General features: G+C 45.5%; 1 protein-coding gene across 1 annotated transcript; it reads right to left on the reverse strand.

Moving 5' to 3' along the window:
• Window positions 1-9,457: 9,457 nt before the first annotated feature.
• LOC145392369 (uncharacterized) lies at window positions 9,458-10,543 on the reverse strand. Its single transcript, XM_080266771.1, has one exon. The coding sequence runs from the start codon at window positions 10,541-10,543 to the stop codon at window positions 9,458-9,460; it is 1,086 nt and encodes a 361-aa protein (XP_080122897.1).
• Between the last annotated feature and the right edge of the window lie 15,603 nt (window positions 10,544-26,146).

Consider the following 26,146-nt stretch of genomic DNA (forward strand, 5'->3'; position numbering starts at 1 on the left):
GTGTGTGTGTGTGTGTGTGTGTGTGTGTTTTACAGGTGTGTCTGTACTACCACATCGCTCAGGACAGGTGTGGGATTGCAGCTGTTCCTTACACACACACACACACACACACACACACACACACACACACACACACACACACACACACACACACACACACACACACACACACATTTCTTTCCCATTAATTCTTGATACATTATTTTTCAGACAGAACAAGAACCTTCTATTGGAATGAAACTTTTAGCGGAAGATAATTAACAACAACGGGTAACGGAAAGTACAACAATAAATAAATAAATAAATAAAGGAGGGGCTGGAAGAGATAAAAACATTTCCTTATCTCTTATTTTATCATTAACTTCAAAGTATATCAAAGATGAATACAGAAAGGCTTTGTAGTGTTTGATCAAAATAAGAATGGCGCCTTTGTAGCGACTGGGTTTAGGTTCCATAGCTACTTTTAAAACTGCTTTGCTACTTTCTCCCAGTGTACAGTCGGCATCAAAATCCCTGTCGCCTCTCCCGCTTTTCACTCAAGGTACTTTGATATCAATGTGGTAAACTCACAGCAACTGACAATGATGACATTATTTGGCCACAGAACATCGCCATTAATTTCATTTGCTGAGGCTTTGGTCTTCAGAGTCCACGGAGAGAGAAAAGAGGAGACAGGAGTTTTGATGCTGGCTGCACGGTGCCAGTTGTATAAGAAAAGAAAAAGATAATAATTTGCAAAACATCATCATCCCTAGCTTCCGGTGACTGTATCTTAAAATGCGATAAGCTTAATCAGCAGAAAATCATTTGGGCCTCTCACATACCGATAACAAAGAGGCGATACGTGGGTCTGGATACGCTAAAATTCCCGCCAGTATTGGAAAATATGTCTCCGAACTCCGATACTGACTTCGACTTCAGCAACTTAACTAAAAGAAAATATACATCATTCTCAGGCACCAGTAAAGGCATCAAGAAAGCTCATAATAACTTCAAGGGATCTGTTATTACTTTGTTACTTGGTTAAAATGAGAAGAAGTATATAGAGCCATAGAGGAATATGAAAATGAAAATGAAAATGGGTTCTAGGGAATGGGACGAGGCGTGATGGCAGCAGGTGGCAGCCGATGACGTCAGGTGGCGCGTGTTTCAGACCACAACTGGAGCTTTTCGTATTTATTAACTTTTTTATCCTTAGCCGCATTTATCTATTTATTCATTTATTTGTATATTTGTTCATACACCTACCACACACTTCACTGCCACACGAACAAAAAACATTGTGAAAAATACGACAAAACTAAATTATTTCTGTCCATTTCACATTCATGGAAATTCATTTATCGTAAGAACTGCTTAAGATCCTTTGTGAATACGTTCCTTGTAATGCGACCGTCAGTCTGCCGTCGACCCTCACTACGACTGTTAGGCCACTTTTTTTTTTTTTTTTTTTTTTTTTTTTTTTTGTAAACGGCCTCTATCCTCCCCATTTTAATCTGTCATTCCTTCACCATCATTTCATCATTACAATCAGTTTAAGCCGTTTTTTTTACCTTTAATTACAACGACATCTCTTTTATATAATTTTATCTACCGTCGGTCGATATAATTCTGCATATGACACGTATTATAAAGTAAGGTATCACTTTCGACATCTCAAATAATTACCTTTATTCTATGGTGATTCCTTCGATCTTTATTTAGCCGGGATCTGTCATAATAAAAGGCTTAAAACTGCTCAAAAACCTCGGTGAAAGTGCAGCTAGGTTTTCCCATTAGGCAGGCAAGGAAGACAAGAAAAAAAGGCTTATCAGAATTTGTCCTTTTACCTGTCTTACGCGCAGGTGAGAGTGCTTCCGTTTTTGTCCTGGCTCTCTCCCCCTCTATTTCCTCTTGGCGTTCTTTTGCTGACACTTTGCCTGACATGTGCCTCTCTAAAGACATTTCAAGGCATATCACCACTTGTCAACTTTCTCCTTCATCTGTCTCCCTCACCCCACATCACCTTAAAACTCTGGGACCCTCACTCCATATCTCTCCTAAAACTCTACCACTCTCACCCGCATCACTCTACAGTTCTGTCTCCTTTACCCCACATCACCCTAAGCTCTGCCATCACCTTATAGCACTCTAAAACTCTGCCTCCCTCACCCAGCATCACCCTAAGTTCTGCCACCCTCACCCCTGCCCTCAAACCTTACCACTCTAATCCCTCTCCCCCTCACCACCCTTCCTCACCCACACTCTCTCACTCAAGCATCACCACCTGTCATCTTTCATCCTTCACCAGCTCCACCTCTCACCACCTCCACATCCCACTTTCATTTAGATACTGATGTTGATATCCACTTCCACTACATCTGCTACCTGTCCCTCCAGTCCTTCATCTAACACTCTTTCTCTCCAATCCCTCATCTCTCCTCTCTCCAATCCTTCATCTATCCATCAGTGTTTCTCTCCAGTCCTTCATCCATCTTTTTATGCTTCTCCCTAGTCCTTCATTTATAAAATCCGTTTCTCTCTCATTCTTTACCTCTCCCTCTATGTTTCACTCCAGACCATCATCCATCCCCTTTTGTTTCTCTTCAATCCTTCACGTTTCCCTGTACTGTATGTTTCACTCTTATCTATCTCTGTTTCTCTCTAATCCATGTCTCCAAAATCTCCATCTTTCTATCCAGTCCATCTATCCCTTCATATTTCTCTCCACACCTTCATCCATCCCTCCATGTCTCTCTCCATTCCTTCCCTGTGTTTTTCTCTCAGGTCATCATCTCCTTTCTCTTCCGTCTTTCTTCCCTTTCTCTGTAAAGTCAATAGTTAATCATTCTAATTATCCATCATCTCTCTCTCTCTCTCTTTCATCCATCTTCTCCCCACACTTCTCCCTTTTCTCCCATTAATGTCTCCCTCCATTTCTCGTCCTCTTCTTAATCCATATTTCTATTTCGTCTATCCTTCTCCATCCAGTACTCCTCTCTTTCTCTTTTTTTCCTTTCTCAATCCCGTTCCTTCTCCTTTAACCATTTTCCCTGGACATTTTCCTTTCGATTTGTCTTCCTCCTCTGTTCATCCTTCTCCCTCTTCCTGAACCATCCTCCTTCCATAGATCTTCCTCACCGCTCTCTCTCTCTCTCTCTCTCTCTCTCTCTCTCTCTCTCTCTCTCTCTTCTTCTTCTTCTTCTTCTTCTTCTTCTTCCCTCCCTTTTCATCCTTTCCTCATCCTTTCTTCCAGGCCTTTCCCACAAACACCTCTCCTTCCTCCTTTCTCTTCTCTCCCTTTCAATCCTTTTCCATCATACATTTTCCTCTCACGTCTCCCTTACATTTCCCTCTCAAACTTTCTCTCGTATCTCCTCTCTCCCTCTCCACCTTCTCTTCTCACTCCCTCTCCCTCTCCATCCTCTCTCCATCGCTCATCCTCCTCCCACGCCTCCTTCATGTCTCTCCGTCCCTCCTCTCTCCCTCTCCATTCATCCGCCCATTTACCTGGCTAATGAATGGCGAGGTTAGGGTCAAAACAACGTAATCTCTCTACGCTGTTCGTAATTCACTTAAGGTTTATTGTCCATCTTCCTGTCTGCCTCTGTGTGTGTGTGTGTGTGTGTGTGTGTGTGTGTGTGTGTGCATCCACCTGTTTGTCTGCCCTCTTGTCCCTAAACCGTGTATACCTGCCTCGCTTCTCCTACAGGTAACTCAACAAAAATTCGTCACTTTTTACATGACTAACAATAAGATTACATTTCACCTTCACATCTGATTAAAAACTGTCACCCAAACAATAAAAATAATCAATAAATAAGCTTGGAAAGTAAGATCACACGCAAACACACACATTGAAACACAAATACAGCAAATTAAACAAAGGCACTACTAAAACAACTAGATTTTTTACCTGGTAGAAACTTACACCTTTGCACATAAACAATATATCTTTTCCACACACACACATACTCTACAGTCTCACTTACATAAATAGGCTGTACACAAATTCATATACATCTGTTCTCTCTCTCTCTCTCTCTCTCTCTCTCTCTCAGACACACACACACACACACACACACACACACACACACACACACACACACACACACACACACACACTCACACACACACACACACACACACACACACACACACACACACACACACACACACACACACACACACACATTTAACCTCATTCATAAACACAGATTCATTTATGCATTTCACACACACACACACACACACACACACACACACACACACACACACACACACACACACACACACACATTTAACCTCATTCATAAACACAGATTCATTTATTCATTTTACACACACACACACACACACACACACACACACACATTTAACCTCATTCATATACACAGATTCATTTATTTATTACACACACACACACACACACACACACACACACACACACACACACACACACATTTAACCTCATTCATATACACAGATTCATTTATTTATTTCACACACACACACACACACACACACACACACACACACACACACACACACACACACACACACACACACACACACACACACACACAATCAATCAATCAGTCAACATCGAAATCCATCCTCTTCGACACCAGCCCCAACATTCGCACCCTGGCCTGCCCCTCCCACCAGCGTCCCCTTCTCTTCCCCCACCACCCACAAGCAACTTTAGTGAATGACTTACTCCTCTCCCCTCGTCCACCCATCTCCCCCAGGCTCCCGTGTGACCTGCCCTGGCCTGCCCTGCCCCCCAGATGACGCAAGAGGTCAGTAGGTCAAGGGGCAGTTAGGAGGAATCACGACATCCTGTTTGGCTGTCCCTAATGAGGCTTTAGTTTACCGCCACCTTCTCTCACGGGGATCCCACCTGCTGTGAGAGAGAGAGAGAGAGAGAGAGAGAGAGAGAGAGAGAGAGACAGACAGACAGACAGACAGACAGACAGACAGACCAAAGGCAGACATAATTAAACATAAATAGATATGCATAAATAAGCAGACAGACAGCAAAGCATCGAGACACGTACACAGTATTCATGGAACGTGTGTGGAATTATGAGACATACAACAGAGAGATAAAGACAGATAATATTTTTTCTTTTATTAACCTCTGTCTTGTACTTTCTTGTGATCATCTGTATTATTAGCATTTATCTTTTGATCATATCTCTTGTTGCGAGCACAAGTATTCAGCTTTTGTCTCGTGATCATTTCTATAAGTATATTCTTTTAAGCATCTGTCTTGTGAGTACCTAGAAGATAATTCCCTCGTCACACACTACACCACAACGTTTATTAAACCACTTCACCTCCATCGCACCACTGTTACACCACCTCTCTTAATTTCAACATTATCTTTGTGAAACCTTTCTGTCTTTCACACCATGATCATATCACATCTTTATCTTCTGCAGCATCTCTCCTCTTCACCATTTCTGTCCTTTACATCACTTACCCTCTTTACTTCTCTTATAAGATTCTGCTCACAATTCCATGCCAATGCTGTATCGATTCACTTCTGCATATACTTTAATGCTCAGACCCACATCATTGCCTGCCTTTGACATCCAAACCACACCACCTCTCATTATACTAAACACTGGTATATCTCTCTTCAGCCCGACCAAAACACCTCCTCATCTCCTTTAGCATTCAGTTACATTACTATTTACCCAGATCACACATTAATACCACACCACCTCTCCTCTCCTACCACACACCACATCTCCTCTCCCTCTCTCATACCACTACCGCACTATCCAGTACTACCAAAACACCTCGTCATCTCACATACTATTACCTCACTTTGATCCTCCTTACACATCACTACCGCACCACCTCTCATTTCACCCCACTACTCTCCACTCTACCCTCCCTTACATCATTTCACTCCTCCATCCGTTTCCTTTTCATTCTACACATCACTTCCTAACATCACACTCAGTCAGTCCTCCTTAACTCTGTCGTTCCACCTTTCTCTTCTGCATTCTTATTACCTGCTTTCCCTTCCTACCTTCAGTTTTCCCACCTTATATTCTCTTCTCCCTCACATCCCTCTCTTCTCTCCCTTTCAGTACTACTGCGTCATCTCTTCCTTTCCCATTCCACCCTGCTCTTCCCCCTCCTTTCGCCTCCCTCGATATATACTAGCCCTTTACCTTTACCTTCTCACTTTCCTCAGTCCTTCCCTTCTTCCTCAACGACTGTCCTTCCCTTCTTTATACTCTTCTAACCCTCCCTTCTCCCTGCTCTTCTATCCTTCACTTCTACTTTCTCCTCTATCCTTCCTTTCTCCCTCTTTTGTCCTCCTCTTTCCCTTCCTCTATTTTCCCATCTCTCTCCTCTGTCCTTTCCTTCTCCCCCTTCAGTCCTTCCCTCCTCCTCTATCCTTTCACACTATCATTCTTCCCATCCTGAATACTCTCTCCCCTCCTCTGTCACCCCTCCCTCTACACTCTCCCCTGTCACCCCTCCCTCTACCCTCTCCCCTGCCACCCCTCCCTCTACCTTCTCCCCTGTCACCCCTCCCTCTCCCCTCTCCCCTGCCACCCCTGTCGGTATGCACTCCACCATGGTAATCCCTTAATGATGATGCCACAGCGTAGGCCACAACGGGTCACTACCTGGTCTGCCGGTAGTAATTCCAGGTAAGTACTTCCTTCTTAATCGGACTGCAGGTGAGTGCATGGGTAGGTTGCTGGACGCGTGGGAGGTGTGTGTGTGTGTGTGTGTGTGTGAGAGAGAGAGAGAGAGAGAGAGAGAGAGAGAGAGAGAGAGAGAGATGGCAGGAAGCATGCTTAGAATTATATACTCAAATCTTGACTGATAGAAAGAGGGAAAAAATGAATTCTTTCTCAGTAATACTCTTTTTAAAACTGGATCCACCGCCATCATTTTTTAATAGATCCTTCATGAGAGAAATCTGGGGTCTAGATAGCATGGAGAGAAGGGAGAAGATATAATAGTTGTTGGAAATAGACGAAAAGAATGAATGTAGAGGGAGAAAGATGCTCAATCGAGGTGTTCTCCTGCATCCTAGAGTTCGTAAACAGGAAACATCGTAGCACTTCTTCTTCAGTGAATTATTTGCCTCCTACAAATAAATGTCCCATGTGTGTTATTGATGGACACTATGTTGATGCTAAGAAGACAGAAATAACATGCTAGAGAATATTTAGGTGTTGTATGCAGAGTAAATCACTATGGAGGAGTTGTTGTGGTTTTCTTTTGCCCACGACAAATGGGCCACTCGTTTCTTCAATATATGCACGTTGTTAAAGTTGTTGTGTGCGGTGCTAATAACTTAATCCGCGTCCTTAGCATTCCTGAGAACCAGTACTTACTCATCACTATGCAAAGTACGGATAATATAGACATTATGGGGCCTAAACACCAGACCCAGGAGGCTCTCTCTCTCTCTGTATGTGCAAGCACACACACACACACACACACACACACACACACAGAAACACACGTGTGTATATATATCTATATATATATAGATATAGATAGATATAGATAGATAGATAATATGTATATATATTTATAGATAGATAGATAGATAGATAGATAGATAGATAGATAGATATAGATATATATATACATACAGTCTGGGCTAGTCTGTTTTGTACAGTACCTCTACTCCTACATCCGACTGTAACTACTGGAATATTCTCAGGCCTTCCCTCCATTCATACTTCTAAGAGAAATGTTTGCTTCGTCTCGTGTTACCCCAGGTATTTTACGAGTGTCAACTGAAAAGTTAGTTATCGTTGCATTCATTTCTTTATAAACTTCTTCAACTCTCTTCATCATCCTATCTCTGCATTTAATATACAGTGATACACTATTATTTTTGTTAGTCTTTCACTATCATTTAAAGTATCTGTGAGAGATATCATTAAAGCTTTATCATTCCCGGCGTTTGTCCATCAAGACAGGGCAAAAACCGTCGCATATTCTGTCTGCGTCGGTCCTGCAAAAACTAGGTCAGGGGTTGTATTCATGAAAAATCTTAACCGTTTGTTACCGTAATCAAGTTCCGTATCAGTTGAGAATCATTAGAAGCTACATTGTTTGACCTCACTGTTTCATTTCATTTTCATAAGTTTGATTATGAACTTTATGATAAACTCAAGAAAGTTTATGAATACGGCTCCATAAACCCGTTTGCTCGTGGGCAAGTCTCACACTCGCCGTTCAGCCATACCTCTCATACAAACAGAGCCAAAAGTTTGTCTACTCTTCCCCTGGTTCTTCGTCTCTGTTAGGGTACGTCCTTCACTCTCCTCCCTGTCGTATCGTATCAGAAAATGTTAAACTCTGATATTAGCAACTGTGAGCAGAGGAACATACCAAGTTTGTCTCAGGTAAGAAATATTGGCCAATAAAAGAAAGTGTGAGGATGTGAAAAATCATGCTAACTTATGTCCATTGCTGTTCTTTTCATTTATCATCTTACACCTCTCGGCTTTCATGTCATCAGTTTTTCTTTCTCTTTCAAATTTGTTACTTTCCTCTTCTATTGCGTGTACCAGAATTCTTGTGTGTGTGTGTGTGTGTGTGTGTGTGTGTGTGTGTGTGTGTGCTTTACATTTACTAACTCTCCACTGTCTTTATGCTTCGTTTTTTCTTGTCAACCTTTCATCTCTTTTCTGATTTCTTTCTTTCTCCTCATGCGCCCATCAGAATCTCATTTTTATTTTATCATTCTTCAGTCTCAGTGCTACTTTTCATTTCATCATCTCATCTCTCAAATTTACTTTTAACTTAATTCGTCAATCAGAATTTTGCTTTACATCATTATTTTTCAGTCATGGTTATACTGCGTTTCTCATAAATGTATACTCACGTGTGTAAAAAAGGTCAGAGTGAGAGGAGAGTGTGAGGGAAAGAATGCAAAGGTCAAAATGTTGCGTGTATACATGGAAATGAGGTGCAGTATACAGTATTATTTCAATTTTCATTCAGTATACATGGGATAATTATTCATTTCTATTTTTTTCATTTGACTGAAGAGAAGAATAATGTGCTTCGACGTTCTTTACTTTTCATTTACTCTTTTATTCTTCATCAGCTTCTTTGTAATAGATTTCGTTTAGATTCAGTCAGTGACAGGTTATCAATTTGTGGTCATTGTTAATATATCCATCTTACCAAAATTCATCAAAATATTGCATCAACCAGACAGTAATAAAGGACAAATATAAGCCGTATTATACAATGATATATACTTTTATTGTGGTGTAAAAAAGTAAAAATACATAATATCTTTGGCTTGGTGGTCACGGGGGACCAGTATGGCTTAAAAACTAGACTAGTGACCAAGGTAGGAACACAACAGTGGCGGACGCGCTGACTAGCTGGGACTAGGTCAGCCCCGGCCAGTGGACCAGGGCCAACTCCTGGAGAATCCTGGGGGAGACGGTGAGCACAGAGGCCGGGGCTACTGGTCTGCCTCCGGAGGGCTGGCCGGGGGGTCCTGCTGCTGCTGCTGGTGAGGCCGGGCGGGACAGGCGGCCTCTGAGTGCTTGTTGAGCAGCGACATCCTTGAGAAGGTCTTGTGGCAGGTGCTGCAGGCGTACTTCTTGACGTGGGCGTGAGTCTGGAGGTGAGCCCGCAGGTTGCTGCGGTCAGCGAAGCAGCGGTCACACTGCGGACACTGGAAGGGCTTCTCCCCCGTGTGGGTCCTGATGTGGCCCTGCAGCAGCCAGGGCCGTGAGAAGGCCTTGCCGCAGAGCTGACACTTGCACGGCAGCGTGTGTGTGCGTATGTGCATCTTGAGGGCGCCCAGGCTTGTGTACACCTTGTCGCAGTGCTTGCAAGCGAACGACTTGGCACCCAGCGCCGTGCAGTGGAACTGTTTGTGCTTGCTTAGCCCAGAGTACGTCGAGTAAGACTTACTGCAATCACTGCACGAATACCTGGCGTCACGTCGCTGCCGGGAGCCACTGACATCGTCCTCGGACTCTGAAGCGGTGGAAGAGCATGTGGACACAGGAGAGATTAGAGCCGAGGAGTCGGGGTAGAAGTGGAAAGGCACTGGACTGACTGGCACTTGTTCGGGTGTCACAGGGGAGGCTTGAGGGGACGGTGGCAGGTACGGGGAACTCCACTGGGGCAGGGCAGGGCGGGGTTCGGGTCGTCGGGGCTCACCACTGTCTGAGGTGGAACGAAATAGCTGAAGGTAGTACTCCGCCAGGGTAGGAAGGCTCTCAGGTACACGAGCTGCTGGAGGTGATGGCGGGGCACTACGGGGCGCTGTGTGAAGCACTGTGGGCACTGCAGAGGTGGGTGGTGAGGGCAGAGTAGGCCACACGTTTATGGAGGCCTCAGAAGACGAAGGTAGAGCAGGTGAAGAAACTGGAGCTTCTGCAGGTGCGGGAGACTCAAGGCGAGGCCGTTTAACACTGAGGTCCTCAGGCTGCTCCTGCTCTGGTGGTGATGATGCTGGCTCGTTGTACAGCGCCAGGGGCCTCTTCTTTAGTGGACAGTGCGCGTAGTTGCGCTTCACCATGAATGAACTCGGCATGGTGCTGAGCTTCTCACAAGTCACTCACTGATACAAGGTGCGTGGCGAACTGCTCAGTGGGTCAAACTATTCTGCCAGAAGCGACGCGTGCGGGGCCTTATATACCGTCGGGAGAAGCAGGTGCAGTTTGGAGCGTGCCGTCGGCCAATCAGGTGTGGAAGGGAGGGGCTTAGACCGCTCGTGCCTCTGAGACGAGGTGCCACATAGCACATCGCATCACACTCCACGCTGATGCATTCATTAGTGAGGCAGCATAACTGCTTGCCGGTAAAGCATTTTCTTTGAGAGTCGTTTATTAATCGAAATTTGTAATATTTCCCCGTATGCCTCATGTTTAACAGGGAATTATGTTATACAATTCCTCTACCTAACAAGTGTCGTGGTTGTGTTAACTCCACCCTCCCTTCCGAGAACCAATGGAGGTGGTTCCCGCCGCGCGCGTCCACCAATGGGCGAGGCAGCAAAACAGCTGTCGTGCGCCTGTGATGGCGGTTGACAGGTGTCATATGGGCACGATTCTGCCTTGCCCACGTGGCCTCACCTTTGTAAATAAAGCATCAGTCCATCTATTATTTCATTACAAAAAATCGTAAACACAACTACTATGCACAAATATTACCTTCCAGCACACGAAACCAAAACATGATCCACATACACGGAACTTAAGGTTAGATGCAGAGGAAGAAGAGGCAGGAGGTGGCAGCTGGGTTGTGAGACGCCACGCGACCCCTCCCTGACGTGTGGAGGAAGGAAGGATGGGGGGAAGAGGGAGCTGAGAAAAGAAGGAGGGGGGATAAGGAGGCTGGGAAGGAGATGAATGCCAGCGGTGTAGGCCCAAGGAGGTATAACGGCGGTGAGGCCAGATGTGCAGTTGTCCCTTCTTCCCTTCACCTCTCTGTTTCTTTTGCCTCTACTCCCTAACCTCTCTCTCTCTCTCTCTCTCTCTCTCTCTCTCTCTCTCTCTCCATCTTGCTCCTTTCCTATCATTCGTCCCGTTTCTCAATTTCTTTACGATATCCCAGCTCTCCATTTTTTTCTTTTTTACTTCTATTGTGCACTTCCTTTCCTTTTCACTTTTCCATCCATCCAGCATCCAATTCTACGTTGCCCCATGAGAAGCGTAGAAGCCCTGGGCTAGGCAATTTGGTCCGGACATTTAAGATGAGAGTGACCAGCCTCACTCATCCCTGAGTGGCATTACATGAGCAATAACCCCAACCATCCCTTGGATATAAACCTTCACCGGCTCAATCCGATTGGAGTGCTGTAATTACCCACTAAACCACCAGGTGCCATAATTTGGTTATATGGTTACCACCCAGCGTAGTAAATGGTTTCCTGGTGTACAGGAAACCATTAGGCTTGTCACTCAGTGTAGAGTCACCCATAGGCAGAAGGAAGAGGAAAAAATGAAAGACAAAAGAGGGAGTGTAAAGTCACCCGTAGGCTACTCTGTATTGAATATTTCATTTCCTCCGTACTATCACTTCTCATTTCATTCTTTCTTCTCTTCTAAACATCTCCGCGTATTTTCGTATCAACTACCATATATTCATTCTCACTTTCACGGACGAGAAAGCAATGAAGAAAGTGGAGAGCAAAGTAAATATTCAAGTCGATCTGATATGACACACCGTTCCTTATAACTGGCAATTAATGTATCCATGAAATTGAAGGAGGAGTTTTGAGAATTACGAAAGTGAAAAGTTACTAGACAGTTAACTAGATAACATTCCATTTCGCGAGATCTATGTTACTGGTGAGGGTAACATGACAGCTTTCCAATACAGAGCTTCAAAATGCTGTGAAACTCTACGGCCGGACGTTGCCAGATTTTGTTGTGCCAGCGGGTCGCCACAGTGAATGATTCCACTTCTTTGCACTTATTGGTTTCACAGGAGAGAGAGAGAGAGAGAGAGAGAGAGAGAGAGAGAGAGAGAGAGAGAGAGAGAGAGTATCGTTTTCTCAGTAGATTTATCGACCCAGTCCCCCACATAAAATAATCGGGGGAGTATGACTGAGACTGATAGGTGACGAACACTGATCCTCTCTCATACTTGAACCAACAGAAATATCTTTATAACTTGCCACAGTTTTCTCACACTTTAAAAATACATCAGCCACCACCACTTCCTTTTCTTTATACCCTCTACATAGTGTCTTTGCTGCCTCTGTCACCACTCCAGTAACGTTAATTAGTACATCAACATACGTCACTATTCTTGCCACTGCGAACATCAATCAGACATCATTTCCCTGTGATATTTCTTATATGCCGATTCAACAACAACAACAACAACTACTACTACTACTACTACCACCACCAACACCACTGCTAGCCTACTACTACTACTGCTACTACTACTATTACTACTACTACTACGGCATAAAGTAGGAACGCACCTCTCTTGTCAAACTTGCACTGTTCCACTCCACCTACTTCCCACATACAGTATACCTTTCACTTTCCTTCCTGGGGCGTCATACGTATTTTGGTAGGTTGAGGAAGCTCCCTAACACCTTTCCTTAAGCGATTCATTTTACTACACCTAGCTGTCCTTTCTGTGCTACATTATTCCTTCCAGTATCGCCATACTCTGCACAGATAACGTACAAAAGGATATTAACCAGCTGTATCCAAACATAAATCGCTAAGGAAGAGGTGTTAGGGAGACTCCTTACCCAAACCTGCCTCAGATCGGGAATATTAACCAGGAGAGGAAAGTGACGACTAGAAGTTGTGAAATATCAGACGAGCTTTTGAACCTTCCTGTACCTTGCTTATTACTACAAAAAATTAAGTAAATAAGTAAATAAAGTAGACAAATAAATAAATAAATAATAAATAAGTAATCAGTATAGCCGCGCCATCATGGTTGCTATGGTTACCACAAATCGGTTCCGTATTTCAGAAAATTCGATTACTACACTCCATAGAGTTACTGTATATATTATCCTCTCTCTCTCTCTCTCTCTCTCTCTCTCTCTCCTATCATCACGGGCCTTGCATAACATTTAACCATTCATTACAGTTTTAATTTTCATACATGAGAGAGAGAGAGAGAGAGAGAGAGAGAGAGAGAGAGAGAGAGAGAGAGAGAGAGAGAGATGACGCAGACCAGTAGCACTGAGGGAGAGGGTGAGGACAAGAGGGAGGGGAGGGAGAAAAAGGAGAGTAGGACAAAAGAACGGAGAGAGAACGAAGGAGAGGGAGAAAGAGAAGGAAGGAAAGGATGAAGGGAGGGAGGAAGCGGGGGAGACTAGTAGGGAGAGAGGGGGGAGGATGGGGAGAAAAGGACGGAGGTGAGAGAGAAGAGAAATGTGGGTGACAAGGAGAGGGAAGTGAAAGAGAAAGGGAAAAATTAGGAGATGGAGCGATGGAGGAAAGTGCGACGAGAGAGAGGGGTGGGAGTAGAGAGAAAAGAGAGTGAGAGGAGAGAGGAAAGGTATGGGAGAGAGAAGGAGAGAGGGAGGGGAGGAAAAGGAGAAGAACAGAATGAAGGGACGAGGAGGGGGAGGTGAGAAGGGGATGCTGAGAGTTGAGAAAGAGAGAAGAGGGAGGGACTGGAGAGAAGAAGAGAGGAGAGGAAAGAAGAGGAGAGGAGATGAGGATGCTGAAGGTAGAGGAGAAGAGGAGAGGAGATGAGGATGCTGAGGGTAGAGGAAGAGAGAAGAGGGAGGGAATGGAGAGGAGAGGAGAGAGGAGAGGAGGTAGGTGATGGGGAGGGCAGTGGCAGGGATTTACAGCAGCTGTTTCGGTGCGGGCAGGCGCGCGTGGGCACGGGCAGGTCCGCTCTCAAAGGAACGGTAGGGAGGATGGGGCAGGGGTGGGACGGGGCAGAGGGGGAGAGAGAGGAAGTGGAGGAGAAGGAGAGAGAAAGAGAGTGAGGGGGGGGGGAAGGTGACAAGGAGTGAAAGGCGGTAGGGAGAGGAAGAGGAGAGAGAAGGAAAGAAAAGGGATAAGATGAGAAAACAGAAAAAAAATGAGGGAACGAACAAGAGAGGGTTGGGACAGGACAATGAAAGGGAGAGAGGGTAGTGAGTGGATAGAAAGGAAGGGAGAAAAATGCTAATTATGAAAGGACAGAGAAGAGGATGGAGAAATGTGTAGGGAGTAACGAACAGAAGGGAAAACATAAAAAAGAACGATGGGTAAGGAAGGGATGGGGAGAAAAGAATGGCACAAGAAGCCGAGGGACTGACAAAGAAGAGGAATAACGAGAAAGGAGAAATTTTACGAGACGGAGAAGGTCAGTGAGGTGAGGAGGGAAAGAGACACAGTGTAGCAAAGAGAGAGGGAAGAAAAACAAACCAAGGCTGTACTTTTGCCATATTAGTTTATTTCTTTAGCGGTTAATTTGGGTCTGGCGTAAAGCTGTGTTGTATTTCATTTCAGTTTAATGTTTGCTGTAGATCGGAGAAGTGTTTCGTACGCGTAAAGATAAAAGTGTAAACAAACGATCTTTAGCACAACGTAAGAGCAAGAGAGTTTATGAACATTGCCTAGGGATATTATTAGGAGTAGAAACGAGCAAATGCAAAAATATATGTATCTGTGTATGTGTGTCTGATTGTATGTATACGTGTATGTATATATGTATGTATGTATGACAGTATGTATGTATGTTTGTATTTTATGACAATTTTTTTTCTCGTGGCTTAAAATAATTTCGACGAAAGGACAAAAGACAAATGACAATCATGCATTTTGCCATCCTTGTCCTCCATGCAAAAATAATATCCATCGTTGCAACAGGGAGGGGATCGCAAGTCTGCTGGCGGATCAGCGTTCAGGACAGCGCTGGGGGAGGAACAGGGCAGGTGGGGCAGGTGGGGTGAGACTCAGCGGAGAACCTTTTGGTAGGAACATCTGGCGTGGCGACCCGGCGACGAGGAGGGTATAGGAGAGGAGCGGGATGTGTGAGTCAGTCTCCAGTTATGAATGAAAATTGGCTTCCGTTCATCGGCACTATTGACTTTAACATTAAAAGAATGGGTTGTTAAAAGAAGGAATGTGTAAAATCTTGAGGTCACGTATTATAAACAGAGGGACTGTAGTGGTGCAACGAAGGAAGAAGGGTGGTAAACTGTGAGAGGGAAAGGAGAGTAGGATGGAAGAATGAAGAGGAGAAGGGAAGGAGGAAAGGTAACAAAAAGAAGAAGGAGAGGAGGGGAGGATGGAGGATAGAGGAAGAAGGTGAAAGAGGAGAGAGTAAAGGTAACAGAATGAGAGTGAGAGTTGAAAAATGAAAGGTAACGGAAGCAGCAAGAAGGGGAGGAAGAGGGATGAGGAGGAGCGAGGGTAAGTGAGAAAGAGAAAAGGTAACAGAAGCAACAGGGGGGTGACGAGAAGGAGGCAGAGCAGGGGAGGAAGGAGGGAAGAGGAGGAGGGAGAGAGGGGAGCTAGTAGGGAGGGAGAGGGTGGAGGGATGGAGGGAGGGCTGCTAGGCCTAACGCACGTGGTAGCAGCCGAGATGTAAACACCAGAGTTGCCACATACACCAAAAAACACCCGACCTTTTCATCCGACCCCCGCATATAGATGAGCACGAGCCCGATTTTTATCCCAGCCACACAAAAAAACTTGAGCATTAATCTATTCTGAGTCTGAATGAGTGAAGTGAATGGGTGAATATATGTAAGCATTATTTGAGTGTGTGTGTGTGTGTGTGTGTGTGTGTGTGTGTGTGTGTGTGAGGGCATGGATGGCGTGCATCTGCTAGGGCTGCGGGGCCGTTCACTACTCTCATTCATGACTCTACGCCACTCGAAGTGCAGGGACGTGAAGTGCGAGGCCGGGATAGGACAAGGATAGAGGTACGTTGAGGTGAAGCGAGATAAGGTGAGATTGTGGGCAGGGATAGGGGCACGTGAAGTGAGGTGAGGGGAGGAGCAGGGCTAACGGCACCTGAGGTAATGAGAGGTGAGATGAGGGGCAGGGATAATGGCGCATGAGGTGAGGCGATATGAGGTGAAGGGCAGGGATAACTACCATGAGCTGAGGGGAGGGGCAGGGACATGAGATGAATTGAGGTGAGGTGAGGAGAAAGGATAACAGCATGTCAGGTGATGAAAGGAGAGGAGAGGGGCACATGGTATAACTTACCCAAGCCAGCATAATTATCAAACATTTTATTTATGTCTCTAACTCAGGGCGTCGTATAGCAATGCTCAAGCGGCTCGCATTGCTAGCTACAGAACTGCCGGCTTGAGAGCACCAGGGTTCGAATCCTGATGAGAGCAACTGGTGTCACTCTATTCAGGTGGCCATCCATCCTTTCTGGGTTGGCTAACAAAAGGAATACTTAGAGCAACACCTAGTAGAGATGAGTGATAGCTTAAATGCAGCAGGATAGTGGGGGAAGTAATCCGCCACAGGATCAGAGACTCACCTCTTCTCTCTTCTCCTCTCTCTTCTCTTCGCCTCTCATCTCCTCTTCTCTCTTCTCTCCTTCTGTCCTCTCTTCTTCAGCAGCTCTGTTACACTATCACTGTGCCAGTTGTCTCGTGACCTTTAACCTCGCCTCCTTGACCTCCTGGAAGCCGTCTCATTAACCCCCTTCCCCCACAACCAGAGGACATCAAAACTCATCCCTTCTCGCTACCTTCAGACGATTTTATTCAGCTTGAGAGAGACTTTTCGATGGGGGGGGGGGAGTAGTAGAGACCCTTCCTGTAGGTTCAAGAAATTAAGTCTCGTGATTAAATTATAAAAAAACGAGTTGCCGGATTGAAGGGGTTAACTTTCTGCCTGCGTGTGGGGGACCTCTCATACTAGGAGGTGATCAAGTGGTTAGAGAAGGTGACTGCTGACCAAATGGACGCGAGACCAATCCCTTAGCTGGGGCAGGTAACAGGCTCTGAATTGTTCCACTCCGCTGGGCAATCTCTCGTGTACTGTGGGGAAGGCTAGGTCAGAGTTATCATTGTCTACCCTGCATCATTTATTCATTTCCTACTCCTACTGCCACGTCCATGCCCACACCAGCAGATTGAGCCGTCCCTACACCACGTAAGATAATGCCAGTCAGATGAGTGTGTGGTGGAGCGCTATTTACAGACCTTCCTATAGAAAAATAATAGTAATAATAATAATAATAATAATAATAATAATAATAATAATGATGATGATAATAGTGATAATAATAATAATAATAATAATAATAATCTATCTATCTATCTATCTATCTCTCTATCTATTGCCAGACGCCTTAATCCTATACGGGGTGACCACAAACAAATCATCCCCTCGTCGCCCTGTCCCCCGCAGTTTCACTGCCCTGCTCCCAACTCACACCCCCCCCTCTCTCATATACCTCTCCACTCCATACCTCCATCTCATCCTTGGTCTCCCCCTCCCCCTCTCCCCCTCCACCTCACTCACATACACTCTCCTCGTCAGTTTCTCACTCTCCATCCTCTCCACATGGCCAAACCACCTCAGTGTGTTTCTCCTAACGCTTCCTATCACATCCACATCCACACCACAACGGTTCTTCACTTCCTCATTTGTCAGTCTGTCTCTCCATGTGACTCCACACGCAAGGAAAAGAGGAGGAAGTAAGGACAGAAGGAAAAAAAGGTGAAGAAGGAAGGACGGAAGGAGGAAGTAAAAGAAGAAAAAGGAAAAGGAGAGTCGAGGGAAGTGGGCAAGACATCCGTAGGCCTACCCTCGGCTCCCCATCCCGGTAATGACGCGTGAGGTGCGATAAGAGAGGCAGGCAGGGCACCCGGAAAAGCAGACTCATCCTCGCCTTACGGTAAACCAGTCACGGAAATCCATTTGGACCGTTTCATGACCGCGGGGGTGGGACAGCCTGACGACGAAGGACTTTGGGAGCGTCCTTGATTTTCGTACGTGTGGGTGTATCGATTTCTGTACGTTAGATTAATCAGGCAAATGTAAAAATAATATGAAAATCATTCACGGAAATTCACATGGGCAACTTCAGTGTCGTTTCCTTTCGGTTTGGAGGCAGTTTGGTGACGAAGGACTTTTTTTTTTGGTTTCCTTGCTTTTTTTTTTTTAAGAGAGAGAGAGAGAGAGAGAGAGAGAGAGAGAGTATGGATATCTGCAGTCAGTTACAAAAATAAAATCAATCATGGAATCTTTTTGGATCTTTTTTTTTTTTTTTGTTAGGTCTCATTTCTTCGATTCGGGGACAGTTTGATGGCTAGGGATTTCTTTTTTTCCTTTTTTTTTTTTTTTGAGGGGGAGTATCGACACCTGTAGCCTTGAAAACTCACTCGAATCTAAATTATAGCCATTATTATTAGGGTCTAAAAAAAATGTAATTGCTGTAACCTTCAGCCTTTTAGGAGCGATATGACCAAGCAGACTCAAAATGCATGACTCGTTATGCTCTCTGTCTGTCTGTCTCTCTCTCTCTCTCTCTCTCTGAAGGAAATTTTTAGGCCCGGTTCCCAGTCCTTAGTTCTTTAAGCTTGCATGAAGAAAGTATAAATAAACTGCATATACACAAGCAAAATAATACACCCACGTAAAACAAGGCAGTATATCAGGCAGGTAAGTTAGCGCGCAAAAACAAACTTTCTTCACTAATACTCACTTTAGCACAATTAGTGTTAAATACAACAATAATATCTGCACAATAACACAATAACAAAAAAATAGTAAAGAAAGGAAGCTGTAACTATAGAACGTGTTTCCTTAGGTAAATATCATATAGTTTAATTACTTCAGAGGCATATAGGTATAGATGGGTGTTTCCATAGTAGCATTATCTCACTCACACGTGTACATATCTCCACACATGCAAGTAGAGCCAAAAAACGCACATACAAGTCCCCCTACACACACACACACACACACACACACACACACACACACACACACACACACACACACACACACACACACACACACACACACCATGCGAGGTAGGTAGAGTACGGAATGAGGAATGATGCACTTGAGTTAATTTGTCAAGGGCGGGAACTGTGATGGGGGGGTGACGTAACGTGAGGCAGGGGGACATCAGGGGAGCAATAACCCTTCCTTCAATTTCATGGTGACTCGGTGGCTCGGTCGATTTGGTACTGGCCTCACGTTTCAGGGACACTCTTGGCATGGGTTCAAGCCCCACTGACGGCCACTGGGTTTGCTGGTTGGATCCTCATGAACTTACGCCAGTGTGTAGCACTCCAATAATCAGACCTTCACCCTACCCCAGTCAATCACTGTTATTTTCTGTTCCGCCATCTTCTGCCTTGTATCAGTCCGTCCCTTCCATTCCCCCTAGGACTCTACCCTTCAACCTTCACTTTCTTCAGCCAATATTTTATGTAGGGTAAGAGACTTCATATTACGTCGATCTCAGCGAGAAATTCAACTTTTTAATGATTTTTGATAATCTTGTGTGTACCTGATGGACATGATATCCATTCTTTAGAGTATTTTTTATATGAATCAGAGTTTTTCTTCTTTACACTTTCTCTTCTTCTTGTTGTGAGTCCTTTTCATCTCTTCTTCCTTTCATTTTCTTTTGTATATTCTTCCATTCGCTTCCACCATTCCTTTTAAGTGTTATTTCCTTCATATTCTGGCCAACCTTCAGATCAACATTTCCTTTGCTTCTTGTCCAGCCCACTGTTTGTTTTTCCTTCCTTTTCTTCTTCATTTGCCCTTCCACTCGCGTCTTCCTCATCCTCCCTCGCCCTTCTTTTCTCCCTCCCCTCCCCTTTGCCCTCCTTCCCTTCTGCTTTCTTGCCCCAGCTTCCTCTTTCTTCTCGTCGGCATTTCCCTTTCAAGATGGTTGAGTGTTTTCCTTCCCTCCCTGCCCTTGCCCTCTTGCTCACGCCTCTCATCTCTCCTTACCTTCCTCTTTCCCTTTCACGCTTTTCCTCTTTCTGATTTCATATTTACTTTTTTCCCACGATTCCTACATCTTCCTTGCACGTTCTGTTTTATGATTTGCTATTTAGCGTTAGGAACATCTTGCTTGATACTTCCATCTCGTAAATCTTCAAGAAGGCTGAAGAAAACTAACTAGAGTGAAGCGAGTAAGGATGTGGTTAACTGAGTGAAGTTTAGAGTTAGGGATGGATGGATAGGAGTACACAGGATGTATAGAAAACGGGGAATCAACGATGAGGTAAAGCTAACTACATTAATTATCTAACCAGCATGTGTCAGACGAGAGAGAGAGAGAGAGAGAGAGAGAGAGAGAGAGAGATGAGTAAATGAAGTTCCAGGTGAGCTGAGATAATGATTAGAGAAGTAGAAAAAAATGACGAGGGAAATAAAATCAAGTGGAAAAGGAACAGAAATAAAAAAGCAACCAGAGCAAAGAAAATCGCTGAGATACTGATTTACACAGAAGAAAGGAAGTTATTGCACAAGACGCTGGGAGGTAACTGAGAGGAATACTGAGTTGAATGGCGTAAGATGTAGTGCTAGGAGAAGGGGTCATGAGGCACTGAGATGATTATGGAGTAAAGAAGAGAGGGAAATGAGTGCTGAGTTGATCGAGAGAGGCTGTGAGAAATGAGAAATGGGGAAGGAAGGTTTGGAATGTGAAATATCTGAAGGAGAAGCTTTTGAGGACCTGTGGATGTGAGGTGTGGATGAGAGATGTGACCAAGAGGTGAAGAAAATGTGAAGTTACAGTCATGAGGTTCCAGAAGTGAGGTGATGTGAAATAAGGTGAGGTAAGAGGGCAGTCATGAGGTTCTTGAGGTGAGGTGAAGAGGAGGCATGAGTTTCTAGAGGCCAGGTGAGGTAAGGTGAGGTGTGAGGGAAGAGTTGTGAGGTTTTAGAGGTGAGGTGAGGTAAGGTCATGAAGTTCTAAATAAAAGGTGAGAGGTGAAGAGGTGAGAGGGATTATGGAGTGGTTAAGGTGCTGGAGGGAGGGAGTGGGGAAGAATGGGAATAGGGGAAGCGAGCGTCATGGGGAAGGGAAGAATGGGTGTGGATTAGGGGAGAGGGGCAAGGAGGGACAAGGATGGGTTGGGGTGAGGGGCAGGAAGGGGCAAGGATGGGTGATGTGAGAAGATGTGGTGGGGTAAGGGAGGGGTCGGGGCAAGGGTAAGGGGGGGTGAAAGAGTAGGGAGAGCCAAGGGTGAGATAGGGTGAGAGGCAGGGATGGGGTAAGGGTGAGGTGTGGGGCAAAGGTAGGGTGTGATGGGGTAAGGGTGAGGTGTGGGGCAAAGGTAGGGTGTGATGGGGTAAGGGTGAGGTGTGGGGCAAAGGTAGGGTGTGATGGGGTAAGGGTGAGGTGTGGGGCAAAGGTAGGGTGTGATGGGGTAAGGGTGAGGTGTGGGGCAAAGGTAGGGTGTGATGGGGTAAGGGTGAGGTGTGGGGCAAAGGTAGGGTGTGATGGGGTAAGGGTGAGGTGTGGGGCAAAGGTAGGGTATAATGAGGGGGATGAGATATAGATGGATAAGGGTGAAAGGAGAGGGGCAAGAAGGGATAGGACGACGTGATGGGTTTGAAAGGGAAAGCACGGGTGGGGCAGGGAGGGGTGAGGTGTGCAGCACGGCTGGGTGGGGTGAAGGTAGTGAAGGGAAGACACTGGTGGGGCAGGAAGGGTGGGATGGGGTGAAGGGTAGGGAAGGCACGGGTGGGGCAGGGCGGGGTGGAGTGGGGTGAAGGTAGGGAAGGGAAGGCACCGGTGGGGCAGGGAGGGGTGAGGGGTGAGGGGGATCGGGTGAGAACGTTAGCGAGGGGTGGGAAGTGCAGCATTGTCCGCCGCACCGTGCATCGCCCCCGACCGTTACCACTTGTTCCCGCAGATTTAAATACTAATTTCATCCCCCACCTGGCCATGAGAACTAGATGGCAGCGGGAGACCTTTTTGTGCTCCCTCCCTCCTTTCCTCCATCCTTCTCCTTCCTCTTTTGCTCCTCGTCCTGCTCCTTCCCGTCTTACCTGCTGTCTTCTCCCTCCTTCCCTTCCTCCCTCCTTCTCTTTCACTCCTAGTCCCCTAGCTTCCTCCCTTTTTTTTTTTCCCCCTTCCCGATTTCACTCCTAGTCTTACGCCTTTCCTTCTTACCTGCTGCCTTCTCCCTTCCTCAGCCTCCCTCCCTCGTCTTGCCTACCTTCTAGCATTCCCTTTCTTTCCCTTTCTGTCCTACACTTCTCACTCAGACCTTTCTACCTCTCACTCCATACTCCTCTCCCTCCTTCTCCTTCACTCCATGTCCTGCGCTTTCTCATTTTATTTGCTAAATCACTTCGTCCTTTTTCCTTCTCCTCTCCATTCCCAGGGTCTTATTCTCGGCGTCTAAGGAAGTTCATAAACACCTCTTTCTTGCCAACGTATTTCTGAACATGTCACTGTCGTATTCTCTCGTATATTGATGCTAAACTTATTCAAATAATAGTATCTCTCTGCCTGTCTATCTATTTACCTATCTGTCTATCTGTCTGTCCATCTGTCTGTTCATCTATCTCCAGAAGGCCACAAACGAATCGCCTCCATGTCACCCTGTCCTCTGTCATCTGACCGCCCTCCCTCCAACTCACACACCTCTCCCCCTTTTTCATATACCTCACCAACCCTTCCTTCCGTCTCCTCCTCGGTCTCCCCCTCCCGCTTCCCTCTCCACCTCACCCACATCCACTCTCCTAGTCAGTCTCTCATTTCCCATACATACAAGAGCAAATTGTTACAGAACTAGCAACTGAAAACATCGATGAGGGAAAGATGATAGTCTTCCTCTTCCTTTCCATCCATCCTGTTATCTTCTCACTTTTTTAGCTTTCTTCCCTTTTCTAGAACTGAATTAAGGACCTAGATTGTAAACTCGACGGTTGATTTTTCCTAATAACCCTTGTTTTCTCGCTAGGTATTTATATAAAACGTCTTCATCTTCTTCTTCTTCTACTTCTTCTTCTTCTTCTTTTTCTTCTTCTTCTTTTTCTTCTTCTTCTTCTTCTTCCTCTTCTTTCTCCTCCTCCTCCTCCTCCTCCTCCTCCTCCTCCTCTCAACTCATCTTGCCTTCCTCTCTCTAGCATTCATTTCCCTTCCTTTCACCCGTCCTCATTTCCCACCTTCCTCACCGGTCTTTCTAGATTTCATACTTTCCGTCTTCCTCGCTTCCATCCTTCCCTTCTTCCTTTTACAGTACCTTAGCGACTTTCTTTCCTCCCTCTCCTTGCACTTTCCATATTTCTCTCTCTTTTTTTTTTTTCACCTTTTCGTATGCCTTCTTTTCTTCCTCTTTCTATATCTTACAAACTTCCCCTTTTCCTCTCTTGTTTCTTTATATATTTCCTTTCTTCCTCTCTTTGTACCTTCCATACTTCCTGTCTTCCTCTTTTCGCACCGAACATGCCTACATTCTTATTATCGTACTCTCAACCTTTCCTTCTTCCTCTGTTCGTACCTACCCTTCTGTTTGTACTTTTTTTTTTTTTTTACATCCCTTTTCCCTCTCTCCTCTATCTTACATACTGCCTTTCCTCTCTTCGTGTCTTCCATGTTTCCTTCTTCCAGTCTTCCTTCTTCCATGCATCCTTCGTCCTTACTTCCTTCTTCCATCTTTTTCCATACTTCCTTCTTCCTCCTTTTGCTTTTCCTTCCATGCTGTCGCTGTCACCACATAAGGTACAGCTGAACACACAACTACGCGGTGCAGTGAGTGTCAGATTGGGTAGATTATGACCACAATTGTCCGTAAACAACTATACAGCATATCTGGCTAAATGACCTAGTACAATCTCCCAGTAATTAGTCAATGGTGTTACTTAAACACTGTCTCCCTGTCGACAAGGTTAAAAGTTCAAGTCACTGCACCAGGACCTTCTTAAGTCATCTGTATAGAGAGTCCCAAGACCTTTGTGCGCATCTCTGCCCTTGTGTCACCACCTACTTACTCGTAAATGCCCTTGTGACACCACCTACATACTCGTCAATGCCCTTGTGACACCATCTACTTACTCGTAAATGCCCTTGTGACACCACCTACATACTCGTAAATGCCATTTGTCACCACCTACATACTCGTCAGTGCCCTTGTGACACCATCTACTTATTCGTAAATGCCCTTGTGACACCACCTACATACTCGTCAATGCCCTTGTGACACCACCTACATACTCGTCAATGCCCTTGTGACACCATCTACTTACTCGTAAATGCCCTTGTGACACCACTTACTCGTGAATAACCTGTTGACGCACCAGGAATAGCTACATCGAGAGCGTATAAGGCGTACCAGGCGGTAGCGTATGAGGCGAATAAAGCGTATAAGGCGAGGAGAGCGGCATGCCCTGAGCGGTTCCCTTATTGAGTGTGGCATGAGCCAAAGACCCCGCTATGGCAAACCCGGCCAGCACGGGGTGCCTATACCGTGGTGAGACGGACACTGCACTCCTGGTGTGGCTGGGGTGGGTCCCTGGCACCATGCAGCGGCAGCCTTGCGTGCAGCAGCGAAGGGCGGGGACAAACAAGCAGTGGTGTGCTCGTTAATTGTATCGGGTGCAGCTCAATAGAGTATGTCACCAGGGGCGGCGGCTGCACCAGGGACGTAACCCCACCCACCCACCGCCACACATTTCCTGCCTTCCACACGGACCCGCAAACACACTTGACGATCAACTGACCCCCGTTAACGCGATTTCTTTTCGTAGGAAAGACGAGGAAAGAGGAGCACTGAATCTCCCCAAGTCTCTTCTTCTTCCTACGTAAACAAATCCTACTTGCTACAGAGAAATCATCGTAAGTCTGTCTGTGAATCTGTGTCCTTTCCGCCACCGCCGTAAGAGTCTGTGTCCCCTGCCCGCCCGCCTGCCAGATGTCCCGGCCACACAGCCTCTGCCCAGATTGCCGACTGCTCAAAAAAGTGTTTCTGTTCACTTGCTCACACAAGCCACAAAAACCTCCATCATAAACTTGACATTTCAGGGCCTCACGCCTGCCTTGCCCTGCCTTGCCCTGCCTTGCCCTACTTTGCCCTGCTCTGGGTGAAGAGTGTTCGAGGCCGGAGGAAGCTGTGGAAGGAAGCATTGATGTACCGAAACGAAGAAGAAGAAGAATTGGATGATGAAGAAGAAGATGAAGAAGAAAAAGAAGAAGCAGCAGCAGCAGTAGTAATAGCGGTGGTAGCATTAGTAGTAGTAGTTGTAGTTGCAATCCCAGGCTCATCTGAACGTGCATAAGGTGGACTGAAAGCCGAAACTCCCTTCTTTGTCCACCATCCTCTTCAGGAGATAAGGAAGAGACTGAGGGACGTTCGTATAACCAGGCAGCCCCACCACCTATTCATATCAGTGCCACCACGTGAAGGCGTCCCTTTCCAGCACCATAATACTACCATTATTAGTTATATTTTACTGTATTTTTCACTCTAATAGTCGCTGCAGTTTTATAGGGAAGTCTCTGGTATCTGTTTGAACACATACGGATATATAAACAATCTTCTAGCCTATATAATTCAAGTTTGGGAGAGTTTATGAATATGTCCTATAGTGTGGCAATCTGGTATATTCTTAGACTGATGGTGGTCTTTTCATACCTGTGAATGAGTAGAGCCTTCACATAACATTGCATCAATTTGTGGACCTGGTTGGGAAATTAAACTGTTGCGTTTTATATTCCAGAGGAGTACAGAGTAGCAAAAGCTGACTGTCTGCTTTCT

This window comes from Coenobita brevimanus, chromosome 22 (genome assembly GCF_032717465.1).
Source record: "Coenobita brevimanus isolate Jiangsu-jjx chromosome 22, ASM3271746v2, whole genome shotgun sequence".
In the NCBI taxonomy this organism is placed as follows: Eukaryota; Metazoa; Arthropoda; class Malacostraca; order Decapoda; family Coenobitidae; genus Coenobita; species Coenobita brevimanus.